The sequence below is a fragment of the Sus scrofa genome, chromosome 12, assembly GCF_054392235.1.
Source record: "Sus scrofa isolate SSC_HxYL_T2T_F1_AM1 chromosome 12, Sscrofa_HxYL_maternal_Yorkshire_Landrace_v2.0, whole genome shotgun sequence".
Taxonomy (NCBI): Eukaryota; Metazoa; Chordata; class Mammalia; order Artiodactyla; family Suidae; genus Sus; species Sus scrofa.
Window position 1 is genome coordinate 46796632 of NC_139394.1, and position 22778 is coordinate 46819409.

Genomic DNA, 22778 nt, shown 5'->3' on the forward strand with positions numbered 1-22778 from the left:
GGGGAGTTCCTTTGTGGTGCAGTGGGTTAAGGATCCAGCATTGTCACAGCAGCAGCTGGGGTCACAGCTCTGGCTCAAGGTTCAGTCCCTGGCCTGGGAACTTCCACATGCTACAGGTGCAGCCAAAAAAAAAGAAAAAAGAAGAGGATTCAGAGAAAGATTCCCATTTTTATCAGTGTCTCTGATGCTTATGTCCGAGAACTGCCTTCTAGCCACTCCAACTGGACATTGTCAGTGGAGACTGTTGTCTCAGGAGCTGTGATGGAGGAGCGAGCACAGCGGATTAGGTACCACGACACAGCAGGCTGGCTCCTGTGTGGCACGGTTTGCAGTCAGATAATAAGGTAGCTGTTAAGAGCGCGTGTAAGCTGTCGGCGCAGTGACCTCGAAAATAGTGCCGTCGTGCTCCTGTTGAAACATGAGTGTTTCCTGTTCAGTAAGCAAACAGTATGAAAATTAATAACTGGTGCTCACTATTCTAGAAGCTTCAGCGTTGTCCCAGTCACTCTTCTCCACATTTCTGCTTTATCTTCTCTCTATATTTTGAATTCACTTCCCCGTGCTGGTCATGCCCATCAGGTGTTAGAATAATCCAGCCAGACCCTTGCTGGATGCTTCTCCTGGGATTCATCACAACGCATGCACATGGCCTTTTTGTTTGATTAATGCAGGAGGTTGTTAGTGCTGAGCCAGGTTTAGAAAATTGGGGATTAATATCTCCAAATGCTGAGCTGATCCCTTTTTTTTTTTTCAGGAAAAACCTTTGTAGCGTCTTTCTACCGATGTTCTTATGTGCCCTTCATCACAGTTGATTTAGTATTGCAGAGTAAGCGCACTCTATAAATCAGAACTCTTTTGGATGAAGTAGCCCATTTTAAACCCAAAATCGAATATCCTAGAAGGAACTCCCAGAGTTGTAGGACCCTGGGGGCTTAAGCACTGGAAGCTAAACCCTTTTTTCTTCCCCTACTTGATTCTCTTGCTCCTCCCGCCCCAGACTCTGTGTGTTGGCCTCATTCTGTCTACGATAGGCTTCTACCCAGGGGAAATCATGGCCATAGGCAGCTCCAGGCTGGTGTTCTGCCAGCATCGCACCCTAAAGGAAAGAGAAAATCCTAGTCCAAAATATAGGAATCCCAAGGAACGTCGCTGATTGGTCCACTCTGGGTCACATGACCTCCACCCCAGGCTCAAGCCCTGTGGCTGGGCAGTGTGGTTCTCAGATGGGCAGCACTGCCTGTGGCTGGCATCAGGGTGGATTGGTTCTCTAAAGGGACTAAAGACAGGAGTTCCCATTGTGGCTCAGGGGAAATGAATCTTACTAGTATCCATGAGGATGCAGGTTCGATTCCTGGCTTTGCTCAACGGGTTAAGGATCTGGCCTTGCCGTGAGCTGTGGTGTAGGTCGCAGACACAGTTCAGATCTGGCATTGCTGTGGCTGTGGCGTAGCCTGGGAACTTGCATGTGCGGCGGGTGCAGCCCTCAAAATGGCAATAAATAAATACACAGAGTAAAGACGGAGGACTTAAAGAAAGGAGCTGACGGAAACCAGTGCCGGCTGTCCTCATTATCGAGGTGTTCGTCTCTCTTGAGTGATGTCTCATTATCATCCCAGAGTGTCCTGATGAGTCACAATGAAATTATCTTCTGGGAATTACGCTAACAGTCTGTATTCTTTTCTACACCTCATCAGGGTAGCATTTTTCTGTTTCCTCGTGCTGTACATTTCCGTGTTGAGACAAAAATCACTACAGCTTCAGAAGTGCTTTCACGTACATTATCTCATTTTGTTCATCGTCTGAGCCATGTGTTATTATATTAAACCTATTTTACAGATGGACAAAAAGACTTAAAGCCCAAGAGCAGGGAGGCAGCATAACTGGGGGCTTGATGCACATGGATCTTCCGGCTCCTCTGCTCCTTGCTCCTGAGTTCACTGCCCTAAGCTCTCTGTCCCCCGTGTTTTTGTTAAGTTTGGATCTTTGTATTTGTTTCTCCCTGGTGAACCGGGTCAGTTCCATCTACAGCTGGCCCTTGACCATCACAGGAGTTAGGGGTGCAGCCCTCCCAGCAGTCAAATCCTGGTGGGTGTTAACTTATAGTCCGTATACCTTGTTCCTCTGTGTCCATGGGTTGTGCCAACCTCAGGGGGCTTCAGACTATTTACTCTTGAGGCTAATCCACGTGCAACTGGATCTGCGCACGTGTCCGAGAGTCAACAGTGTAGAGGATAGTGTGTCTGTCCAGTAAGAGGTACTGACTGGTAATGAATCGAGGGTTTAAGAGGTTATCATTCAGGTGTCCATGCAGCCAGGAGCCCAAGGCTGTGGGGCCAGCCACAGGGAGACTGGTCCATCTGTCAGCACAGCCTCCTCCACGGCGAGAGGAGCCTGTCTCCACAGAGCTTCTAGAAGCACGTGGAGACTGTGATCTTCTCTGTCCTCGGGGAGTTCTCATCTCCTGTGCCCCCTGGTCTAGCATCCTAAGCCTGAAGCCATTCCTTCATCTAAATGGCACCTCCCCCCCACCAGCTGCCCCACATGCTGCAGGAACCCAAAGATGCCACCGCCCAGAGCAGCACCACCACCACCTGTGCCGGCCGCATCTACACAGCGCACCGAGCCTTCGGATGCCCCAGGAGTCCTCTTTTTAAAGATAAATCACCCACCCAGGAGGATAACGCTTACCCCTGGGAAAGTTATAAGGCAGAACAGAAAGGGGGTCAGGCCTTCCATTCCCCCTTGTTCTTGCTGAGGCAGCGGCTTCTCAGAGCTGCAGGGAACCTCCCCCCTTCCCTCATTCTGGGGGGTACATTCCTCTCACACCCTCCAGGCTGCTCCCGCCTGGAAGGGCAGCCTCTCCCCGCCTTCCTCTGCTTCCCCTCTTGTCTCGAGTCTGTGATGCCTTCTGGGACCCTCCCTGACGAAGCAGGGCGGCGGGGGGCGGGGGGGGTGGGTACTGTCTCACAATTCTTTTTCTCAACTCACAGCTGCCTGTTCCAATTTGCCATGAATTACTCTAGAGACAGCCTAACACTGCAAAGCCAAATGGGAGTAGTTGCTGATTCAAATCCAGGAGAGAGAGAGAGAGTGAGTGAGTGAGTGAGTGTGTGTGTGTGTGTGTGTGTGTGTGTGTGTTGGCTCAGAATTTTGATCCTGGCTCCACACAGTGAATAGAATACTGTGAAATGCTTGTTCTTCTCTCTTATTTGTCCCACCCTTGATGCTCATTGGAACAGTCAGAAATCCCATCAAATGGCGCGTCTCCCTAACGTGTATCTTAGTTTCTCGTTGCCGCTGTAACAAATACCCATGCCCTTGGTGGCTGAAACAACAGAAAGCCGTTTCCTCCCAGATCTTCAGGCCAGTGGTCCGCAATCAGCATCACTGATGTGATTCTGGCCCAAAGTCACAGGCTCGGCAGGACTGAGCTCCGTCCAGAGGCTGTCAGGGAAAAGCCGCTTCTTGCCCTCCTCCAGCTTCTGGGGCTGCAGGCGTCCCTCGATTTGTGGCCTCGCCACTCCAAGCTTTGCCCCCACCCCCAGCCCCCCGATCACATCACCTTCGCTCCTGTCTGTCAAGCCTCCCTTTTATGAGGACACCAGTGAGGGCATTCAGGTTCCCCCAGGATAACTCAGGATGCTCTCCCCATCTCAAGAGCCTCAGGTGGTCCCATCTGCGATGTCCTCTTTTGCAGTGTAATGTAACAGCCGCGGGTCCCAGGAAGTGGGATGTGACTCTCTCTTGAGGGGCCGTTCTTCAGCCTCCCCTGCTGCCCATCCCCCAGTTCCCACACACATACCCCACGTTCTGCAGAAGCGTTTGCTCCCTTCCCCCCATCTTCCTGAGTCTCAGGAGCCCCGCTTCCAGGCACTGCCCTGTGCTTTCTACCTGCGTGCTTTCCGCCCCCTGCAGTAGCCACGGGTTTCTTGGTGTTCTTCAGCCAGCCTTCCCGAGGGCAGAGGGCGTGAAACAGCTCCTCTGATCAGACCGCCTTCTTCCCCCAAGCCACTGGTCCATGGGGCAAGACAGGCACAAGCCTTAAACTGGGTAAATCCACGTAGGCCAGTTCTGCTGCCCTGAGAGTGGAGTTGTTGTGCTTTTGCTTAGATTGGATGGGCACAGGGAATGTCTTGCCTCTGGCATCGCGAGAATGAGGCCGTGTCAAGTCGGTGAGGGCAGGAAGCAGATCCTGGGCCCCCAGTCCACAGTGCCCAGCAGTATCTCAACAGACTAGACACCCGGTCACCATCTATCTTGCCCACACCCCTCGGACGGCCACATGAGCCCTCCCCACATGGGTGGCCACCGCCAGCCTGTTATCTCCGCAGCTTACGGGGCGGCTCTGGCAGCCCCAGGTGCAGCTTCTGATGCCATTGGTGTCATTCTGAAGCCCTGTGTTTGGACGGAGGTCTTTTTTCAGGCAGAAAGTTGAATCCTATGCCAAATACTGTGTTGCTGTCATGAGAGGTGTGTTGTCATCATAAACGCCATGTATACTGCTGCTTAAAACACCACTCGACTGTGAATCCACTATGCTTTAAAAAATTAGGGAGTTCCCATTGTGGCTCAGCCGGTTAAGAACCCGGCTTAGCATCCATGAGGATGCGGGTTCAATCCCTGGCCTCGTTGTTGCCGTGAGCTGTGGTGTAGGTCGCAGACACAGCCTGCGTCCAGCGCTGCAGGCGCTGTGGCATAAGCCGGCAGCTGTAGCTCCAATTCGACCCCTAGCCTGGGAACTTCCATATGCCGAGGGCGCAGCCCTGAAAAGAAAATAAGTAAAATAAATAAATAAGAAAAAAAAAAGAAATGCACTATCAAGTCCTGAAAAGACGTGGAGGCCTCTCAAGTCCATATTTCTAAGCGGAAGAAGCCAGTCTGAAATGTCATGCGTCCAACTCTGTGACATTCTGGAAGAAGCAAAGCTATGTAGATGGTGAAAAGGTCAGTGCTTGCCAGGGGCTGGTACCCCACAGAGGATATTTCAGACCGTGAAACTCTTCTAATGGTGGATGCCTGACTTTATACATTGGGGGCAAAATCTACAGACGGGCCCACACAAGGAATGAGTTCCTTGTAAACAGTGGACCTCAGTGCAGAGTCATGTATCAGTATTGGTTCATCACTTGTAACAAGTGGACCACATGAGGCAAGATGTTAGTCATAGGGGGGAAACCACGGGGTGTGGCGTGAGACATACGTGGGAGCTCTCTGTTCTTTCTATTCCATTTTTCTTTAAACCTTAAAAAAAAGAAAAATACCACTTGATGGCGAGGGCTGGGGAAAGACACTCATTATAAAAGGATGAAAAAGAGCCCTGTGAAAAGTCATCGTAGAGAAGCCCCTGGTGGTGCTTGTGTGGCCCTGCCGATAGCTGCTGTCCCTGGCATCGGTCCCTATCTGCCCGGAGCAGAAGGTCAGGGGTGGGGAGGAGAGGGGACCTTTGTGGGGACAGTAAGCAACTGAACACGTCCTCTCTGTGGGAAGAATTCTCCTGAAAGGAAATGAAAACCAGTTCCAGATGATCAATGGAGGATTTTTCTTGGCTGAAAACCTGTGCTGTCTCCTTGTCAAGAAAGAACTATGCCTTGAAAATAGGGGTCCAGACTCAGCAGCCCACAAAAAAAGAAGGCTTCGTGAAGGAGAATGACCAGGAGCCAGAAGAAGAGTCTCTAGCTCCTCCCAAATACCCAGCCCCAGCTTCCTCTGATGTTTTTCTCTTAGACACAGACACTGTCCAGGCGTCTACAGCATCACATTTTCATACCTATATGCACAAGTGAAGATTTTTTTTTTCAAACTCAGAACCAACAAAGGACTTGATCAGAATAGATACCCTGAGGCAATAGAAGGCTTAGAGAATTGATGTGAGGAAAAGGCGTTTGAGATGGTCTAAAAAGTATATAGGGTTGCAGAGAGGGTTAAGGATCATGCATTGTCACTGCCATGGCCTGGGTAGCAGCTGTGGCTTGGGTTTGATGCCTGGCCCAGGAATTTCTTCATGCCACGGGTGCTGCAAAAAAAAAAGAAAGAAAGAAAGAAAGAAAGAAAAGAAAGAAACATTATAAAGAATATAGGAGGGGAGTAAAAAAGAGGGAGTTGTTAGGGAGTCTGAAACATTATCTAGCAAATACAGAGCACCTACTATGTGCTGGGCCAGGAAGTGGAGATACAATCGTAAAACATAACAGAGCATTGTAAATCAACTAACTAAAATAGAAAAAAATAAAAATCTTAAATAAATAAAAACAGTAAACCAGACCATGCCACGGCCCAGGGGCTTACAGTCGTGTGTGTGTGTGTGTGTGTGTGTGTGTGTATGTGTGTGTGTATTGGGGGCAGGCTGGATTATTAAACAGGCGATTACCATCTAGTGTGTTAAGCACATCAAAGAGACAGTTAACTCTGTCTTGAAGAGACTTCCAAAAGGGATGCTGATGTTGAGAATCAAATGACAAATAAGTTAGTATGGAAAACGGACCAAGAGCCTTGCAGGTGGGAAAAGCACGTACAAAAAGCCTAAAGGCCAAAGCGTCACGGCAGGTGGGTGTAGGTGGATGAACCAAGAGACTAAGCACTGCATGACAGAGAGACAGGGAGGTAAGCGTGGATGGGGGCAGAGAAGACGGAGCAGCAGGGGGAAGCACGCGGTCCAGCTCAGCTCTCCCCAGCCTCCAGCTGAGTCGTACATTTGCAATTGACAGCCTCTTGTACATTTTAGCTGCAGTCCCGTGGAGGAGGCAAGCTCCCTCATCTTCTCTGCTTTCTTCCTGAGACCCCACGAGACAGTGGCCCCCTTTCCCAAATTGGAAAGCTGGAGGGGGGGGGCGCCTTAAGGAAGCCGTCACAACCAGAGCCCGCCGCACTGTCCCTCGCCCCAGACCTGAGAGTTCCGGGGCAAAGCAGTTGCAGTCCCAAAAGCTGAAATCAGTCTCCCTTTCCAGTTCTGGATTCCTCCCCAACCTAGAGCAGGTTATCTGATGTCCTAAGACTCCAGGGTGAAAAAGCTCTTGAGATCACCTGCAACCAAAAATACAGGGAATTTTAGACATCACCTAACAAGAAATGTCCAGTAATAGGGATGAGAAATCAGAGCACGGCAGCTGCTTTGCACAGCTGCATGCCATGTGGCCACCGCGTTTGAACAGTTCCACTCAGTGAGGCTAAAAATAACCAGGAATGCAAAACCCTTCAGGAGCCAGGCCTCTAAATGAGATCGCCCCAGGACTCCACATGGGGCAGGGGAGGAGAGAAAGGAGGTTCACCTCTGGGCCACTGGATCAGTGGTCTGAGAAGCAGCACCCAAGAGACGGCTCCTGGACCCCCCCGCCCCCGAGCCCGCCCTTCGTTCTCCATTCATATTAATCGGTTGGCCCCCACGGTACCCGTTTGACAGATCGCAAAACACGAACGGCGGTACCTGAACCCTTTCAGACTGAGAATTCCTGATCTCAGCTCAAATCCAAGTCCAGGTGACTTCCCAAGGAAAACAAAAGTGATGAAAGGTGGAGATAAGAATCCCCTCCTGGTTTCCATCCTACACCTGGGCCCCGGGAGCGTGGGGAGAGTTCGTGCCACTCTGCTAAGAAGCAGCCCTTTTTTTAGTTGCGAAACTGAGAGGGACTTTCTCACCAGTGGAGGAAAGCGTAACTTGACGCTGAAAGGAAGCCTGCTCCACCAAAGACGAAAGCGAAAGGAGGCATTTTTTTTTTTATGGTGGGAAATTCTAGAAGATACATGTATGTCTACTCCCTTTTTTTGTTGTTTTGTTTTTAGGGCCGCACCTGGGGCATATGGAGGTTCCCAGGCTAGGGGTCCCATCGGAGCTACAGCTGCCGGCCTCCACCGCAGCCACAGCAACCCGGGATCTGAGCTGCATCTGCAACCAACACCACAGCTCAAGGCAACACTGGATCCTTAACCCACTGGGCAAGACCAGGGATCGAACCCACATCCTCATGGACACTAGTTGGGTTTGTTAACACTGAGCCACGAGGGGAACTCCTATATAGACTCATTTAGCCCCAAAGAAAAGAGATATGGCTTTCCCATTCAGAGAAACCACCAATCAATATTTTTTACTGAATTTTTCTAGTAAGAAACACAAAACCGTCCCTGGCACCGGTAGCTCTATAGTAATCATAATAACGGTATCAGCAAATACTTATCAAGTATTTTTGCTCCAGGCCTTGTGCTAAGAAAGCTCTTGCCATGGATCATGGTTTTTTGACCTTCACAAAATTCTAGATTGAGGGTGACACTCCTGTTACCCCCATTTCATGATTGAGGAAACTGAGGCCCAGACAGTTCTGGAGAGTTGCCCCCATGCCCCAGGACTTGGCAGTGGAGCAGTCCAGGTTTGCCCTGGCCGGTCCCCCCTGCAGAACTAGCCCTCTGCCGCTCAGCTGCCTCGGGTTCTATCAGCTTGTCACGGAGACCACGTGGACTGATTTTCAGAGTCTTCTCAGTTTCCTGTGGAGCGTTTTTTCTGGTTTTCATTTGCATTTCGCCCTTTCAAGTTATTGGTGATAATTGCTCCTTCCACCCCTTCCTCTCAGGTACTAGATGAATGGACCCGAGTCAGAAACCTGAGGTCTGGGCGACAGTTTCACTTCCGCCGCGACCTACCCAAGCGATCCTGCCCAGTTCACAACCTCTTTGGGCCCAGTTCCTTATCCAGAAAATGAGGTCATTGGAGTTTTTTTGGTGTTTTTTTTTTTTTTTAAAGATTTTTATTTTTTCCATTGTAGTTGGTTTACCATGTTCTGTCAATTTCTCCTGTACAGCAAAGTGACCCGGTCACACATATATATAGACATTCTTTTTCTCACATGTTCCTCCATCAGGCTCCATCACAAGGGACTAGATAAGAGTTCCCAGTGCTATACGGCAGGATCTCATTGCTTATCCACTCCAAAGGCAATAGTTTGCAGCTATTAACCCGGATTCCCAGTCCATCCCACTCCCTCCAACCACAAGTCTGTTCTCCAAGTCCATGGGTTTCTTTTCTGTGGAAAGGTTTATTTGTGCCATATATTAGATTCCAGATATAAGTGATATCAAATGGTACTTGTCTTTCTCTTTCTGACCTACTTCACTTAGTGTGAGCGTCTCTAGTTCCATCCGTGTTGCTGCAAATGGCATGATTTTGTTCTTTTTTATGGCTGAGGAGTATCGGGTCATCGGAGTTTAAAGAAGGTCCAGTTCCGTGTGGAATGCCCCCCTTTCTTTTCCCTCCCACCCCTGCTGTCCTACCATCCCGCTTCCTTCTCTTCCTGCCATGAGCAAGCCCTCTGCCCTCCGCCCTCTGCATGTCTGGGCTTCAGTCTTACACACGACAGGCAGGCAAGGGAGTGGTGTGACGGCACTGTTGTGCAGAGGCTGGGGACACGGAGATTAAGGATCTGACAAGCAGGGTGGTGTAGCCTCCTCCCAAACACAGGATAAGTCAGCCTTGGCTTCAGGACCTCTCGGCCTCTGCTCTGGCTTTTCCTCAATCTCCCTGTTGTTAGTGTCCTCGCACTGCCCCTTGGCCTTGTGCCCCAGTCCCCTTTGTACCCGGTCATCCCAGCCTCTCACTTAGCATCACCTTGTGCCCGATCTTAGCATCACCTGGTTCTTGCTCTGTATCCCGGCCGCTCAGGACTCTGCTGTCTGTTTAGGAAATCGCATGTCTCACCTGCTTAACGTGTCCACCCGGTACCCTCTCGGAGCCCTGTCATGCTTTCACTCATCTTAAGAAACATCTAAGGCGTTCCCGTCATGGCTCAGGGGTAACGAACCCAACTAGTATCCATGAGAACTCGGGTTCAATCCCTGGCCTCACTTAGTGGGTTAAGGATCCGGCATTCCATGAGCTGTGGTGTAGGATGCAGACGAGGCTCAGATCGTGTGTGGCTGTGGCTGTGGTGTAGGCTGGCAGGGCAGCACCTATTCCACCCCTAGCCTGGGAACTTCCATATGCTGTGGGTGTGGCCCTAGAAAGACAAAAAATTAAAGAAAAAAAATCCAAAAATTAAGCGGGCCTTCAAGAAATTAGGGTGGTTTGGGGCTGAATTCTTTCATTCTGATCACTCACGGGGGACCTGCTTTTTGGCCAGACTTTCTAACCCTAAGCTCAGTTCTTCCCGCTCACAATTCAGAGACATCAGGCCTCGAGAGGGGACACGGGAGTCGGGATGGCGAGGCAGGGGGACTCTCCCAGGAAGAGAATATAGCTGATATTATCTTTTTCACTTTTAGTTTTTCCTTTAACTCCAGAATAAAAATAGCATTGGCTCCTGGAGCATATGTACATCTTATTAGGCATGAATACGTGAAATAGTTCAGGGAAACCAAGATGTATTTCATCCAGGTTGGCTGGTTAGGGTTCCGGGAACCAAGAAGCAATTCCCTGCCCCCCCCCCCACCCAAGTCTCAGTCACTTAAGGTTTTCCCAAATCATTTGAAACTGTTGGGCATTCGTCGCACTCGTATCTGTTAAATATTCCTTGAAGCACTGGCAGTCAAGCAAAGGGGCAACTTCTATGAGGCCGTGAAAAGTCCTCTTCAGCTTCCTCCGAGGTCTTTCCAGCGTGTTCATGACTGTGTGGGAATCTGTGGGCCTGTAGCGCACAAAGCTGGCCTCCAAAAGGGGGACCGCTCTCATGTCACCATCGGAACACTCATTTTAGATACTGAGACGATGCGCACCGCCTGGGCGCTCTCATCCCTATTTTTGGTGTGTTTCTAAGGAGTAGGTTGGTTGTCATGGTTTGGAAGAACCTCTCCACCGTCAGGATGCTGTAACACCAGGGGGAGGCACGGTCCATCTGTCCCAAAGGGAGAGGCCTGGGAGAAATCAAGAGAAGCCTTCTGGCCAGAATGTTTTACACGTTTCCCTGCTTAAAGCAACCCTCAAGGTCCCTTAAGCCTGTCTTAAGGCGCAGTTCTAGAATGCTCAGCTTCCAGAATCAAGGTTTGGTCTTCTCCATCTGTCTGTTGAAAGACTGTGTGTGGTCTGTGGAGTTCCCACTGTGGCTCAGCGGTAATGAGCCTGACTAGTATCCATGAGGATGCGGGTGCAATCCCTGGCCTCCCTTAAGAGGTTAAGTATCCAGCATTGCCATGAGCTGTGGTGTAGGTTACAGATTTAGCTCTGCTTCAACCCCTGGCCTGGGAACTTCCATATGCCGCACACACGTGTGGCCAGAGAAAGAAAAGAAAGGGAAGAAAGACAGTGTGTGGTCCTTGGACCTTGTTGAGCAGAGGGGGCTAATTCCCTGCTGTGTGTTCTCAGCATCTTCCTCCTTCTATTCCCTAGTCTCCACCTGCCAGGAAGGTGTACTTGGCCAGTCCTCTTCAACTAAGGCTAGGTCAGAATTCTGGGGTGCGGGAACAGTCACAGTTTGCATTTCCCATTTTTACTGGGGGTTTTCCCGTCCCCGGTTGTGGCACGGCCTGGCTGAGAAGACACCTCTCCTACTTTGGGATAGCAGAGTGGCTTCCTAGCTCATCACCAAGCACACAGGGCTCTTGCAATGGACACAGCACCCGTCCAGATAGACAGACCCAGGTCTGTTGGTCAGGAAAGGGTGCTCCAGTCCGACGGTGCCTTCTCCCTCCTGGGAATCCCACAGCTCACCCAGGCAGCTGAGAGCAGAGCAGTTGGGAGCCAGCTCCTGCCAGCCCACACCACCCTGTCACACGCCTATTATTCATCAACATCCGTCTTTATTTTCTTACCAAGTATGATGCTCCAGGCCTGGGAGAGATGTGTCATACAGGGGAGACTTCACCTGGTGGGTCAGAAGGCATATCTACCTGCCCACGCTTTGCTGAGTTTTCAAAAACTCCCCAACCACACCCGCTGTCTGTGTTTGCCTTCACAGCGAGGCCTCGAGGCTCCGTGCCATCCTGGTCCCTGTTGCATTCAGGAGGCCCGCCTCCGGAAGTCCCCTCTACAGATTTCACCCGTGCACAGTGGCCTGGGACGTGCAAGGGACGCCCCTGCCTGAGTCCCACTGTGGGCTCAGCAGCTGCACAGGCGATTGAAGGCCAGCTCCCACCCTCAGGGTACAGTTTCAGGAGCTTTTCCCTGTTGGTGCTGAACTATAGATTGAGAGAGACTACCACGGGGTCGGGCTTCAAGTACCAGAAAAAAAAAGGTGCACGGATTGATTTTTCTGGAGCAGGAATCTGAGCAGGAAAGCTGTCACGTGCGGCAGACTGCAGCAGGACGGTCCCGCGGGGCTGGTCTTCTGGGCTTCCACTAATCCTGTTTCACGTGTCTGCAGGGGAGCCCTTTCTCCTCCCTTTCCTTTTAACTGTTTCTGGCTAATGCCGAGCCCTGGTTTGGGGGAAAAAGGGAAAGAAAGCAAAAGAAAAAAGAAAGCCTGTTTGCCCCAAGAGTCCATTTCTTGATGTTTTTGTCTTCAACTAGTCACACACCCTTAGCTCACCCCAAGCCGGAGCCCCATTCCCTTTCAGCTACCCAGTGAGCTCATCAATATGCCAGCAGATGATCTAAGCCCCAAATCATCACCTTCTCTAGAAAGACAAACAAACAAAAACAGCCGGAAGGAGGGAGGGCGGGACTGGAAGGGGGGCCACGATAAATGATGCATAAAACTAGAGCCTAAAAGGGGCCCGCGCTGCCCCGGCCCCTCGGTGGGCGTGCGTGAGTGTGAGCACACATTTTCCACCCGCCCGCCCCAGCAGCCCCACTCCGGCGGCGGCGGCGGCATTTTAATGTCAGATGGCATCGCTAATGCCCGCGTTGCCATGGCAACCGCGGGAGCGGCGGAGCTAAAAGCGGCTGCCTGGGCTCAGCGCCGCCTCCCCCGCCGCAGCCCACCCGGGCGCTGCAGATTCCCTTTGTCTCGCTCCATCCCCGCGTCCTCCCCCCTCTCCCCCACCCACCCACACCCCCGCTTCCCCTTCGATCCTTTCTCCCCTCCCCCTCCTCCCTGTCCTTTGTCGCCCGCCCCACGCTCGACACCTGCCCTTCCCCGAGCTGCCGGCCGCAGGTTGCAAGCCCCTGGGCTCTGCTCCCTCGGCAGGTGCTGGATCAAACAGGGGCCGCTCCCTTCACCCTGAGGCCTAGACAGGCCTGGGGCCCGTTTGTGATTCTTGGGGACCATCATGCCTCACTTGAAACCGGTCTTTTTTATGATTATTATTAAAAAGAGGATTAAGGCAATAGGAATTGTTTTTCTTCCCCCACCTGGATGGCTGCCCTTTGGCTTATCTTCTCCCTAGCTGTAGCCTGCTGTGGTTGCCCTGAGGTGAAAGGCCTGGCCATCACTGCCTGCCCCCCACCCCTGCGCCCCTGCGCCCCCAGTTGCCCACTGCTGCTCCCCCAGAGTGATAGTCATGGAAATGACTGGCCTGAGAGAACTCGACAGCCACAGGAGTTCATCTAGATTGGGGTTGCTGCTCCTAGAACAGAATTACCAAGGCTTCTGGGGCTTGCACCCTTGATTGAGGGGTGGGGGGGGGGGGTTATGCTGCTGTTAACATCCACATAAGCTGGTAATGAAGGGCCCTGGGCCAGAGTAATGACCCCAACCCTTAACCCTTCTGTCATCTGTCTTTGCCCTGGGGCAGCATAGCAGCTGTAATGGCACTGGTTTAAAATGTCAGATTGGCACATGGTCTAGATGATGCTCTCATCTTTGAGGGGGGAAAAAAAAAAAAAAAGGCAGGAGGCTCTTGTGTGGAACAGCAGGTTAAGGATTCGGTCTTGTCTCAACTGGCAAGAGGTTGATCCCTGGCCTGGGACGTTGTGGCCAAAAAAAAAAAAAAAAAATGGAAAAGAAAAAGAAAACAGACTTGTGCTCCTCCATAAAAAAGGCCCACCATGGTCTAAGTATATTTTAAAACAAAAATCATTTTCTAGACACCAACTACATCCAACACGTAGCCAGGCATTTGGTGTAACAGTATGTTTTGCAATGACTTCTTCCATGTTCTGAAGTCACACCTACTATTTAAATGATGAAACACTGATTTACAGCCAGCCGCCTTACTCTTACCGTGGTCATGAGTCAGTGGCTGTCCGGTATCATCTGGCTTCCACAACGTACCATGGTCCTATCACTGCCATTCCTACACCCGAAATGTAAGGTATGCCTTTAAGATGGTTAAAGGCTGGGGTTTAGCTTTGACGTCCCCCCTGCTCAGTGACGATACCTGTATGTGTATGTGTGTATGGCCCATAATCATACAGAGAAGTGCCCGCACTGAGGCACGGTAGGTGGAGCTGTGGTTGCCTATAGGGAGGGGAATGAGAAGCCAGGGCATAGAGGCAGAAGGAAACATACCTTCCCTCTATATACCCAGGTACCTGTGACTATTATGCCATGTGCTGTTACTTGCCGTTAAGAGTAAAATAGGATATTAAATTTAATATCCACTTTCTCCAGAAAAGTGTTCCCCAGTTCTCCCAAGAGCAAATGAGACTAAATTAGGTCCCCACCACGTGATTCCAAAGCCTTCTGCCCCTTTTTACGTTCAGCGCTCTTCCCAGAATTAGGGATAAGCAATGATGAGTCTGTAGTTCAAGTTTATGGTCATCTCCACACTAGACTACAAGCTCGGTGAGGGCAGAAGCAAAACTTGTCTTATATGGGCTGTGTCTTCAGGGGCCAGCACACAGTCAAGACTTGGTGTGTATCTACTGATTAAAGAGATGAGAGATGGACGAGAAGGGGGGTGCTGTCCAAAGGGTAAGCAAGGGTGCCCCAGGGCATGCCCGTCTCCTCCATCCTCTCGTGAGCTTGGTGACCCTCCAGGGACTCAGCCCTTCCTGTATGAAGTACCGCTATAAAGTTCTAAATAACCCATATGGGGAGTTCGCGTTTTTGGCTCAGTGGGTTAAGGATCCGGTGTTGGCGTGAGCTGTGGTGTAGGTTACAGATGTGGCTCGGATCCTGTGTGGCCATGGCGGTGGTGTAGACCAGCAGCTGCAGCTCCAATTCAACCCCTAGTCTGGAAGTTTCCATATGCTGCAGGTGCAGCCTTAAAAAAAAATGAAGAAAAAAAAATTCTTGTGGAACTCTTCTCTCTAGTATATGTCTGAAATTCCTCATAATAAAAAGCTTAATCAGTTAAATTGTAAATACAGGGGAACTCAGACATCCACCAAGCCAGGGGACCAGAGTACTTTATCCAAGGCAAAGCAGGCAGACCTTCTTCCGGTCATTCCCTGGGAAGGTGATGCTTTTTCCTGTGCGGCAATGACACAGCACCTGGGAAGACCACCCAGGGCTTTAAAACACCAACATCCAGGGGACTGAGCAGAATCTCTCGCAGCGGGGACTGACCACTGCTTTTCAGGTGCTCCTCTGACCATCCTGTTGCTCAGTCAAGGCTAAGAATGTTGCTCCGTGGGCGCCCAGAAATGCAGGCAGGAGGACACGGGGAACCTCACCGAACCCAGAGGTGCGATTTCAGCTGTAAGGCTGATGCTGAGACCCCTCAGGCTGGACAGAGAAATGAGTTGTTTCACCCACCTCACGTTGTTTTGGCGCTGCTCCTAGAATGACCCCCCACCCCTTAAAAAGCCTCCTTTGCCAGTCGTTTAAAACAATATCTGTACCTGTCTAATCAGGACACGAACCATTTTTCCAGACTTGCCCAGGCAGCAGTGACCTAAATATTACTCAGGATGTCTGACGTCCAGCCCCAGAGGAAGAGTGTATTTGGTTTGAGTGTTTCTCTGCTGATGAAGTTGAGCCAGTAATTCAAGGTCGCCATCGGGATGCTGTGAATTAGTTCTTCGGCTGTGGCGTTACTGTGGAATTGTGCACTTTTCAGTAGAATCCCTCACACACTCAGTCTGATCGGTTGGGCCATTTTTCACGGAGAGACGCTACAGTGAGCGGAGTGTGGAGGACTCGGTGGAAGGGGCCCAGCCAGGTGTAAAGAGTGGAAGATGGGACTAACCCCTTTACGAGCCAACAGGCGTATCAGCAGGTCGCTCTGCTCTCTCCCCCAGGTAACCCTGCGGGCAGTAAATAAGGCCTGTATTAGAAGCCAGGCAAGCTGTAAACACACCCAGCAGGAAAATCTGCCTAAACTGCCCACCAAGATAGCAGATGCAATTGACTTTCTACTAGAAGCGTGTCCGCCCGCACTCAAGGTCAAGGCTAATTTGGCAAGAAGCCACCTGGGGACAGGTCACGTAGAAAACCCTCTTAGGAGATGGGGGCGGGGAAATAAAGCTTCCTTGTGGGCTCGTCGGTCATATTAGTGATGGTGGAGAGAATAGCAGCTCTTCAGGGCCGGCAGGAAAAGCACAGATGGGGCCTGGGCGAACCCCACTCTCTTTCCCAGCCACGAGCTCCAGCCTGGATCCAAACAACCCATGTTGGGGAATTTAAAAAAAAACAATAAGAGAGCAGTTGAACGGGCTTGAGACCCCATGGAGCCTTTCATGTGTCTTCCAGCAGCAGCAACATGGTGAGAGGTTTCTGTGATGTGGGATTCCTGGGCAAGTGGGTCTGGACCACCGCCACTGGTTCCTCTCTCATTATAGGGCCAGAAATAGATGCCCCATCCCGGGAGCGGGGAAGGATGGCTGCATGGAATGTTTCATCTGTTGGGATATGGTTCTGTGCTGCCTGGCAGGATTACGGACTTCTCCGTTCTGGAGCAGTGGCATTGAGTAAGAGCCTGAAAATTGATGCATTCTGTACTTGCTTAAAATAGCAATTGCAGAAGAGGAAAAGCAGAGCTGCTCAGAAGTGTTCAGAACACGTTGATGGAAAGGCCTGCGTTGCCTCCGTTATTACCCGCGTGAAAGGGTGCATCGGAGCAGGGGGTAGACTTTCCATCAAAAGCATGTGTGGGGTAAGGGCTTCTGTACCACCACGAGACAAGGGTACATTTTTTAGCTAACATAGCTGTACAGTGCAAATCCTTCTGGTCTCAAACAGGTGGCAGAAAGTGGGCAGTTGGTTTCGTTTCATCTCAGTCTTCTGGGGTGGTTTATGCATGAGCTCGTTGCTTCTGTTTTAACCTTATTGAATTCCCCTTCGAACAGAAATCCCCAGTTACTCGCTCCCGGATCCGATACCCTGCGCCGTGGATAACCATTGCCTGGGTGGGCAGCAAGGTTTAGTAAGAGTGAGGCGGGAAGTGCATAAAAGGAACTGTGTCATCCGCCCCCAAGGACAAAGCATTAGCTTTTGTCAGCTTAGGTGGAACAAGGGTAAATCCACAAGCCTTTGCACCCGCATGGCCCTAAGAGGGGCCTGATTGTTTCTTAAGGGGCTCTCCATGGTCAAGGGAAGGGGCCTGGAGATGTAAGGGCCAGGGTCCTTTCAGCCTCTGTATCAATTGTTTAACCAACATTCTAAACCTAAGACGCTCCTCCATGAGAGGACCTGACTCTGGTAACAAACATTAAAGGGGCACTCGCTCCGAGCCAGGCATTACCCTGGCCCCCGTGCATATGTATATTTTCTTCTTTAACTCTCATCAAAAACCCTTTGGGGAGTTCCTGTGGTGCAGTAGTTAACGAATCCGACTAGGAACCATGAGGTTGCGGGTTCGGTCCCTGCCCTTGCTCAGTGGGTTAACGATCCGGCGTTGCCGTGAGCTGTGGTGTAGGTTGCAGACATGGCTCGGATCCCATGTTGCTGTGGCTCTGGCGTAGGCCAGTGGCTACAGCTCCGATTCGACCCCTAGCCTGGGAACCTCCATATGCCATGGGAGAGGCCCAAAGAAATAGCAAAAAGACCAAATAAAAAAAAAAAAAAAAAAAAAAACCATTGGAAGAAAGCATTGCTGCCATCAATTATCCCAGTTCAGAAACCCAGGCTTCAAAGAATAAGTGATCGCCCGGGGCCACCCAGCTGGATTCACACCCTAGATGAGCTGATTCTGTAAGCCTCTTCCCTCCACCTGGCCCCACTGTCTCCTGTCTTGATTAAGCAACATTCCTAGAAATATACAGAACCTGGAAGTGCCCAGTCCCCGGCTCTTCCCTGCTGCTGTTGCCAGCTGGAAGGTCTGACTCCCCGGTGTGTTGTCGCTGAAGTTCCAAAAGGCTAGTTAGGATCGGTGAGAAATCACTGGTTCCAGGCTCAACAAGCGGCTCGATGGGCCAGCCCCCCCTAAATGGGGACGCAACGATCTGTTCGGTAAACCATGATTTGCTGATTGTCATTGGACCAGTTTCCTAGAGGTCACCACAGTTTTAAAGAATGTGACCTTTTATTTGCAAAGATTATTTGCAACCCTTTAGAAGTTGCGCTTGTTGCTCCTAGAAATACTGCCTTTATGTTTTGGAACTTTTCAGATAGAGATTTCTGGAAGGAGTGGCGGGGGAGGTCGCCGAAAGAAGAACATTGAATAAAAAGTTAGAAATACTCAGTTTAGGATGGAGGAGGAGGGCAGCCAGGCCGCCAAGAAGGCACCATCCAATGGCGCAGGCTGCCCCACTTGCCTTTTTAACACTGAATTGTCAACTCAGTGCTTATTTGCTCAATAGAGCACAGCCCTAGGATAAATATTTTAAGTACCTGTTTTCTAATAGCATTTGCTTTCAGAGTAGGTGTTGGGAAACCATTTTTTTTCATTTAAAAAAACTTTTTATTATAGTTGATTTATAGCGTTCTGTTGGTTTTTATACAGCCACGTGATCCAGTCCTACATCTATAGTCTTTTTCTCACATTATCCTCCATCATGTTCCATCATAAGTGATGGGATAAAGTTCCCTGTGCTACACAGCAGGATCTCATTGCTGATCCACTCCACATGCAATCGCTTACATCTATGAACCCCAAACTCCCAGTCCCTCCCCCTCGGCAGCCACATTCTGTTCTCCATGAGTTTGTTTCTTTTCTGTAGATAGGTTCGTCTGTGCCGTCTATTAGATTCCGGATATATGTGATAGCACGTGGTACTTGTCTTTCTGTTGGGAAGCAGTTTTGAGTCCTGATCTCAAAACTGGATCCTTTAGGGGAAGGCAGACAACAGGGTATGTGTTCCTGAGTCTTCATAACATGTAGCAAAAGCCTTTGGATCATTTTCCAGAGGAAGTGAAACTCAGCCATGTCCAAAATCAAACTCATTTTCTCTGGCTCCTCCTCAACCGACAACCTAGGAACAATGGAAGACTCTCCCTTTTGGCATCAACGTTTGGTCAGTCACCGAATTCTCACTCTGAAGCCTCTCTCAAGGTGGACCTGTCTCTGCCCTGTTAACCACAGCCCTTACTTCCATGATTTACAGTTTCCTATTGGTCTGCCTGCTTTAAAATGCTCCCATTGGCGTTCCTGTGGTGGCTCAGTGGGTTAAGAACCCGACTAGCATCCATGAGGATGCAGGTTCAATATCTGGCCTCGCTCAGTGGGTTAAGGATCCAGCATTGATGCAAGCTGCGGTGTGGGTCACAGATGCAGCTCGGATCCAGCAACGCTGTGGCTGCGGTGTAGGCTGGCAGCTGCAGCTCTGATTCAACCCCTAGCCTGGGAAGTTTCATAGGTTTTTAGGTGGGGCCCTAAAAAAACAAAAAGGCTCCCATCAGTCTATCTGCCACATCACCACTTTCCTCCTTGTCAATTTCATACCGTCACTATTTTTTTTTTTTTACTCAATGAATTTATCACATCTGTAGTTGTATAATGATCATCACAATCCAATTTCACAGGATTTCCATCCCACAACCCAAGCACCTCCCCCCACCCCCCAGTCTCCTCTGAAGACCGTTAAGTGTTTCAAAGTCTGTGAGTGAGCATCGTTCTGCAAAGAAGTTCCGCCTGTCCTTTTTTCAGATTCTACATGTCAGTGATAGCATATGATGTTGGTGTCTCATTGTATGGCTGACTTCACTTAGCATGATCATTTCTAGGTCCATCCATGTTGCTAAAAATGCTGGTATTTCATTCCTTTTAATGGCTGAGTAGTATTCCATTGTGTATATGTACCACATTTTCTTGATCCACTCCTCTGTTGATGGACATTTGGGTTGTTACCATGTCTTGGCTATTGTAAATAGTGCAGCAATGAACATCGGAGTACATGTGTCTTTGCAAGTCGTGGTTTTCTCTGGATAGATGCCCAGGAGTGGGATTGCTGGATTAAATGGGAGTTCTAGGTTTAGTTTTCTGAGGAATCTCCATACTGCTTTCCACAGTGGTTGCACCAATTTACAATCCCACCAACAGTGTGCTAGGGTTCCTTTTTCTCCACACCCTCTCCAGCACTTACTGTTTGTAGACTTTTTGATGATAGCCATTCTGGCTGGTGTAAGGTGGCACCTCATAGTGGTTTTGATTTGCATTTCTCTAATAATGAGTGATGTTGAACATCTTTTCATGTGTTTTTTGGCCATCTGTATGTCTTCTTTGGAGAACTGGCTGTTTAGATCTTCTGCCCATTTTTGATGGGGTTGTTTGTTCTTTTGGTATGGAGCTGCAGAAAGTGTTTATAAATTTTGGAGATTAATCCCTTGTCAGTTGATTCACTTGCAAAGATTTTCTCCCATTCAGCGGGTTGTCTTTTTCTTTTGTTTAGGGTTTTCTTTGCTGTGCAGAAACTCTTAAGTTTAATTAGGTCCCATTTGTTTATTTTTGTTTTTACTGTCATTACTCTAAGAGGTGGATCTGATGCTGTCACTGTTTTATTAAATAAGCATCTACTTTCTGCCAGATGCTCTTAGGTCCCACTCCCCTGGAGCTTACCCTTGGAGCAGGGGGTAGGGGGGTTGGGGGGTGAGCCTAGGAACCCACTAAACAAGCCAAGAATCAAACAGGTCCCTTTCAGATGGTGGTTAAGTGCCCTGGTGGAAATAAAAGTGTTATCTTTCTTCTCCACACCAGGATCGTTCAGGGCGTCCCCCTTGCCTACAGAATTAAGCCTAAACTCCTTGCCTGTTATCTGCCCCAGTCTCCCTGCCCAGCCGAGCCCTGAACCCAGCCCCAAGCTTGCGGGTCCCTGCGTCTTCTCTGAGATCCTTTAGGCTGCTGGGTCATCTCTGTTTGTCTAAGTCCTCCTCATTCTCCAAGGGCCAGTCCGTCACCTCCTGTCCTTGGGTTTTGGAGACCCAGGCTGGGGAGGCCCAGGTCGGCTGCAAGGGGGAAGGGCACCTCTTGGGACGTCATAGGAGCGGGGGACAGACGCCGGCCGCTGGGCTGAGGGAGCCTATTCCCCAGGAACCCAGCGTCCTGCCCATCTCCCTGTGGGCAGGGAGCAGGGCGAGGAAGAGAAATCAGGTCACGCTCTGGACCAGGGTGCTGAGAGCCCAGTGGCTCCCACGCATGTCAAAGAGCACATCAAAGCCGCAGGGTCCACAGCAGAGAGGCTGCCCCCTCGCCGAGAGCAGGCTGAGGTCCACTGCCCCGACTCTGTGCTGCCCAGCGTGCCCGGCACGCCTTGCTGGTGCCAACTTGCACGCCTTATCGCACAGCTCTCTGTCCACGCCAGTTCTCTGAGCTGCTTGAGAAGGGAGGAGGCGTTTTATTATTTCTCTCTCATCCCAGAGCCTTAGGCTCAGATGTTTGATGTAGAACATGTTTCAAGAGTTCCCGTCGTGGCTCAGTGGTTAACGAACCTGACTCATATCCATGAGGACACGGGTTCGATCCCTGGCCTTGCTCAGTGGGTTAAGGATCTAGCCGGCATTGCCGTGAGCTGTGGTGTAGGTCACAGATGCGGGTGGGATCTGGCTTGACTGTGGCTGTGGCCGGTGGCTACAGCTCTGATTCAACCCCTAGCCTGGGAACATCCATATGCCATGGGTGCAGCCCTAAAAAAATAAAAAAAGCCATCCTCCAACCCTGAACCCAACCAAAATCATTACTCTCGTGTATGCATTCCTTGATGACTCTGTTTTCAGTATAGTATGTCCCCAACATGTGTGTGTGTGTGTGTGTGTGTGTGTGTATAGCCATAAACTGCCTGAAGTGACCAGTTTTCTAAAGGCCGAGATGGGGGCTCTGCCAGCTCCTCTGAGTGGTAACCCAGAGCCACGCACAAATACGAGCTCAGATGCTTCTGGACGATGGTGAATCAAACATCAAACATTTTGGGGTGGTCCGACAAACCCCGAAAGTCATCTGTTCAAAGGGAGGTGTGGGTCCAGGTTCGTGTTCCATGCAGTCTCATTTGGCACCTCCCTTAAAGATGTTCAGAGACACTGCTAACTTTGGAGGTGCCGGGAAGAGAAGCGTCAGGAGAAAAGATGCAGAAACATAAGCAGGAAACAGCAAAGATGCAAAAAAAAAAAAAAAAAAAAAAAAAAAAAGCTTAACTCATCAAAGGGAAAAAAAATCTCTCAAGCAGATATTAGTTGAAGGGAAAGAGAGAGAAAGCAGTTAGACAGGTGGGAGAGGGGGCGGAGGGAAGGGCGAGGTGGCCTGGTTGCAGAGGACCTGACCTTGGGCTCTTGTCGGCAGTGCTGGGGCGGGAGATGCCCTGCTGTCCGCAGCTGCCGTCCCTTTGGTGGAAGCATGTTCGTTTGGTTAGTTAGGTATTTTTTGGTTTTGCTGCTTCTGTTTTCTGTTCCTTCCTCATATTTGAGGGAGCGGTGGGTAGGGTTCTGCTGCTTCGGTTGGGTTTGGAAAGCTCTCATTAGCCTCAGCGTGGAGCTTTAATTTGGACATTCTGGGAGGGACAGCGGCACGCAGCCTGTAGAGAGTCCAGCTTCCAAACACAGGGAAGCCAAGCGGAGCATCCTCACCCCCACGGGCTCTGATGTCGGTGGCAGGGAAACCAAGGACCCGGCCGCTTGGGCACGCCTGGCCAGGCTGCGGCCAGCCTGCGGTGGCCATGCCCTGTCTGCCCTGCT

General features: G+C 50.4%; 1 protein-coding gene and 1 long non-coding RNA gene across 11 annotated transcripts in view; one reads left to right on the forward strand and one right to left on the reverse strand.

Annotated features, from left to right (window-relative positions):
• The window catches only part of LOC146398257 (uncharacterized), a 28695-nt gene extending 16143 nt beyond the window's left edge, over positions 1-12552 (reverse strand). For 2 of the 5 annotated variants that reach the window (XR_014821441.1, XR_014821439.1), the window contains exon 1: positions 475-4194. This is a non-coding gene — a long non-coding RNA (uncharacterized LOC146398257). Of the gene's footprint in view, positions 1-474; positions 4195-6689; positions 7021-8933; positions 10831-11724 lie in introns of those variants that run through there. The other 3 variants (XR_014821438.1, XR_014821442.1, XR_014821440.1) reach the window with 3 other exon arrangements.
• MYO1D (myosin ID) overlaps positions 1-22778 on the forward strand; it is a 368579-nt gene that overhangs the window by 323106 nt on the left and 22695 nt on the right. The window contains exon 22 of one of the 6 annotated variants that reach the window (XM_021067445.2): positions 11871-13180. The exons of the other annotated variants lie outside the window; for them this stretch is intronic. Coding sequence (XP_020923104.2) covers positions 11871-12033 — 163 coding nt within the window. The 3' untranslated portion in view covers positions 12034-13180. Of the gene's footprint in view, positions 1-11870; positions 13181-22778 lie in introns of those variants that run through there. 6 annotated transcript variants of the gene reach the window in all.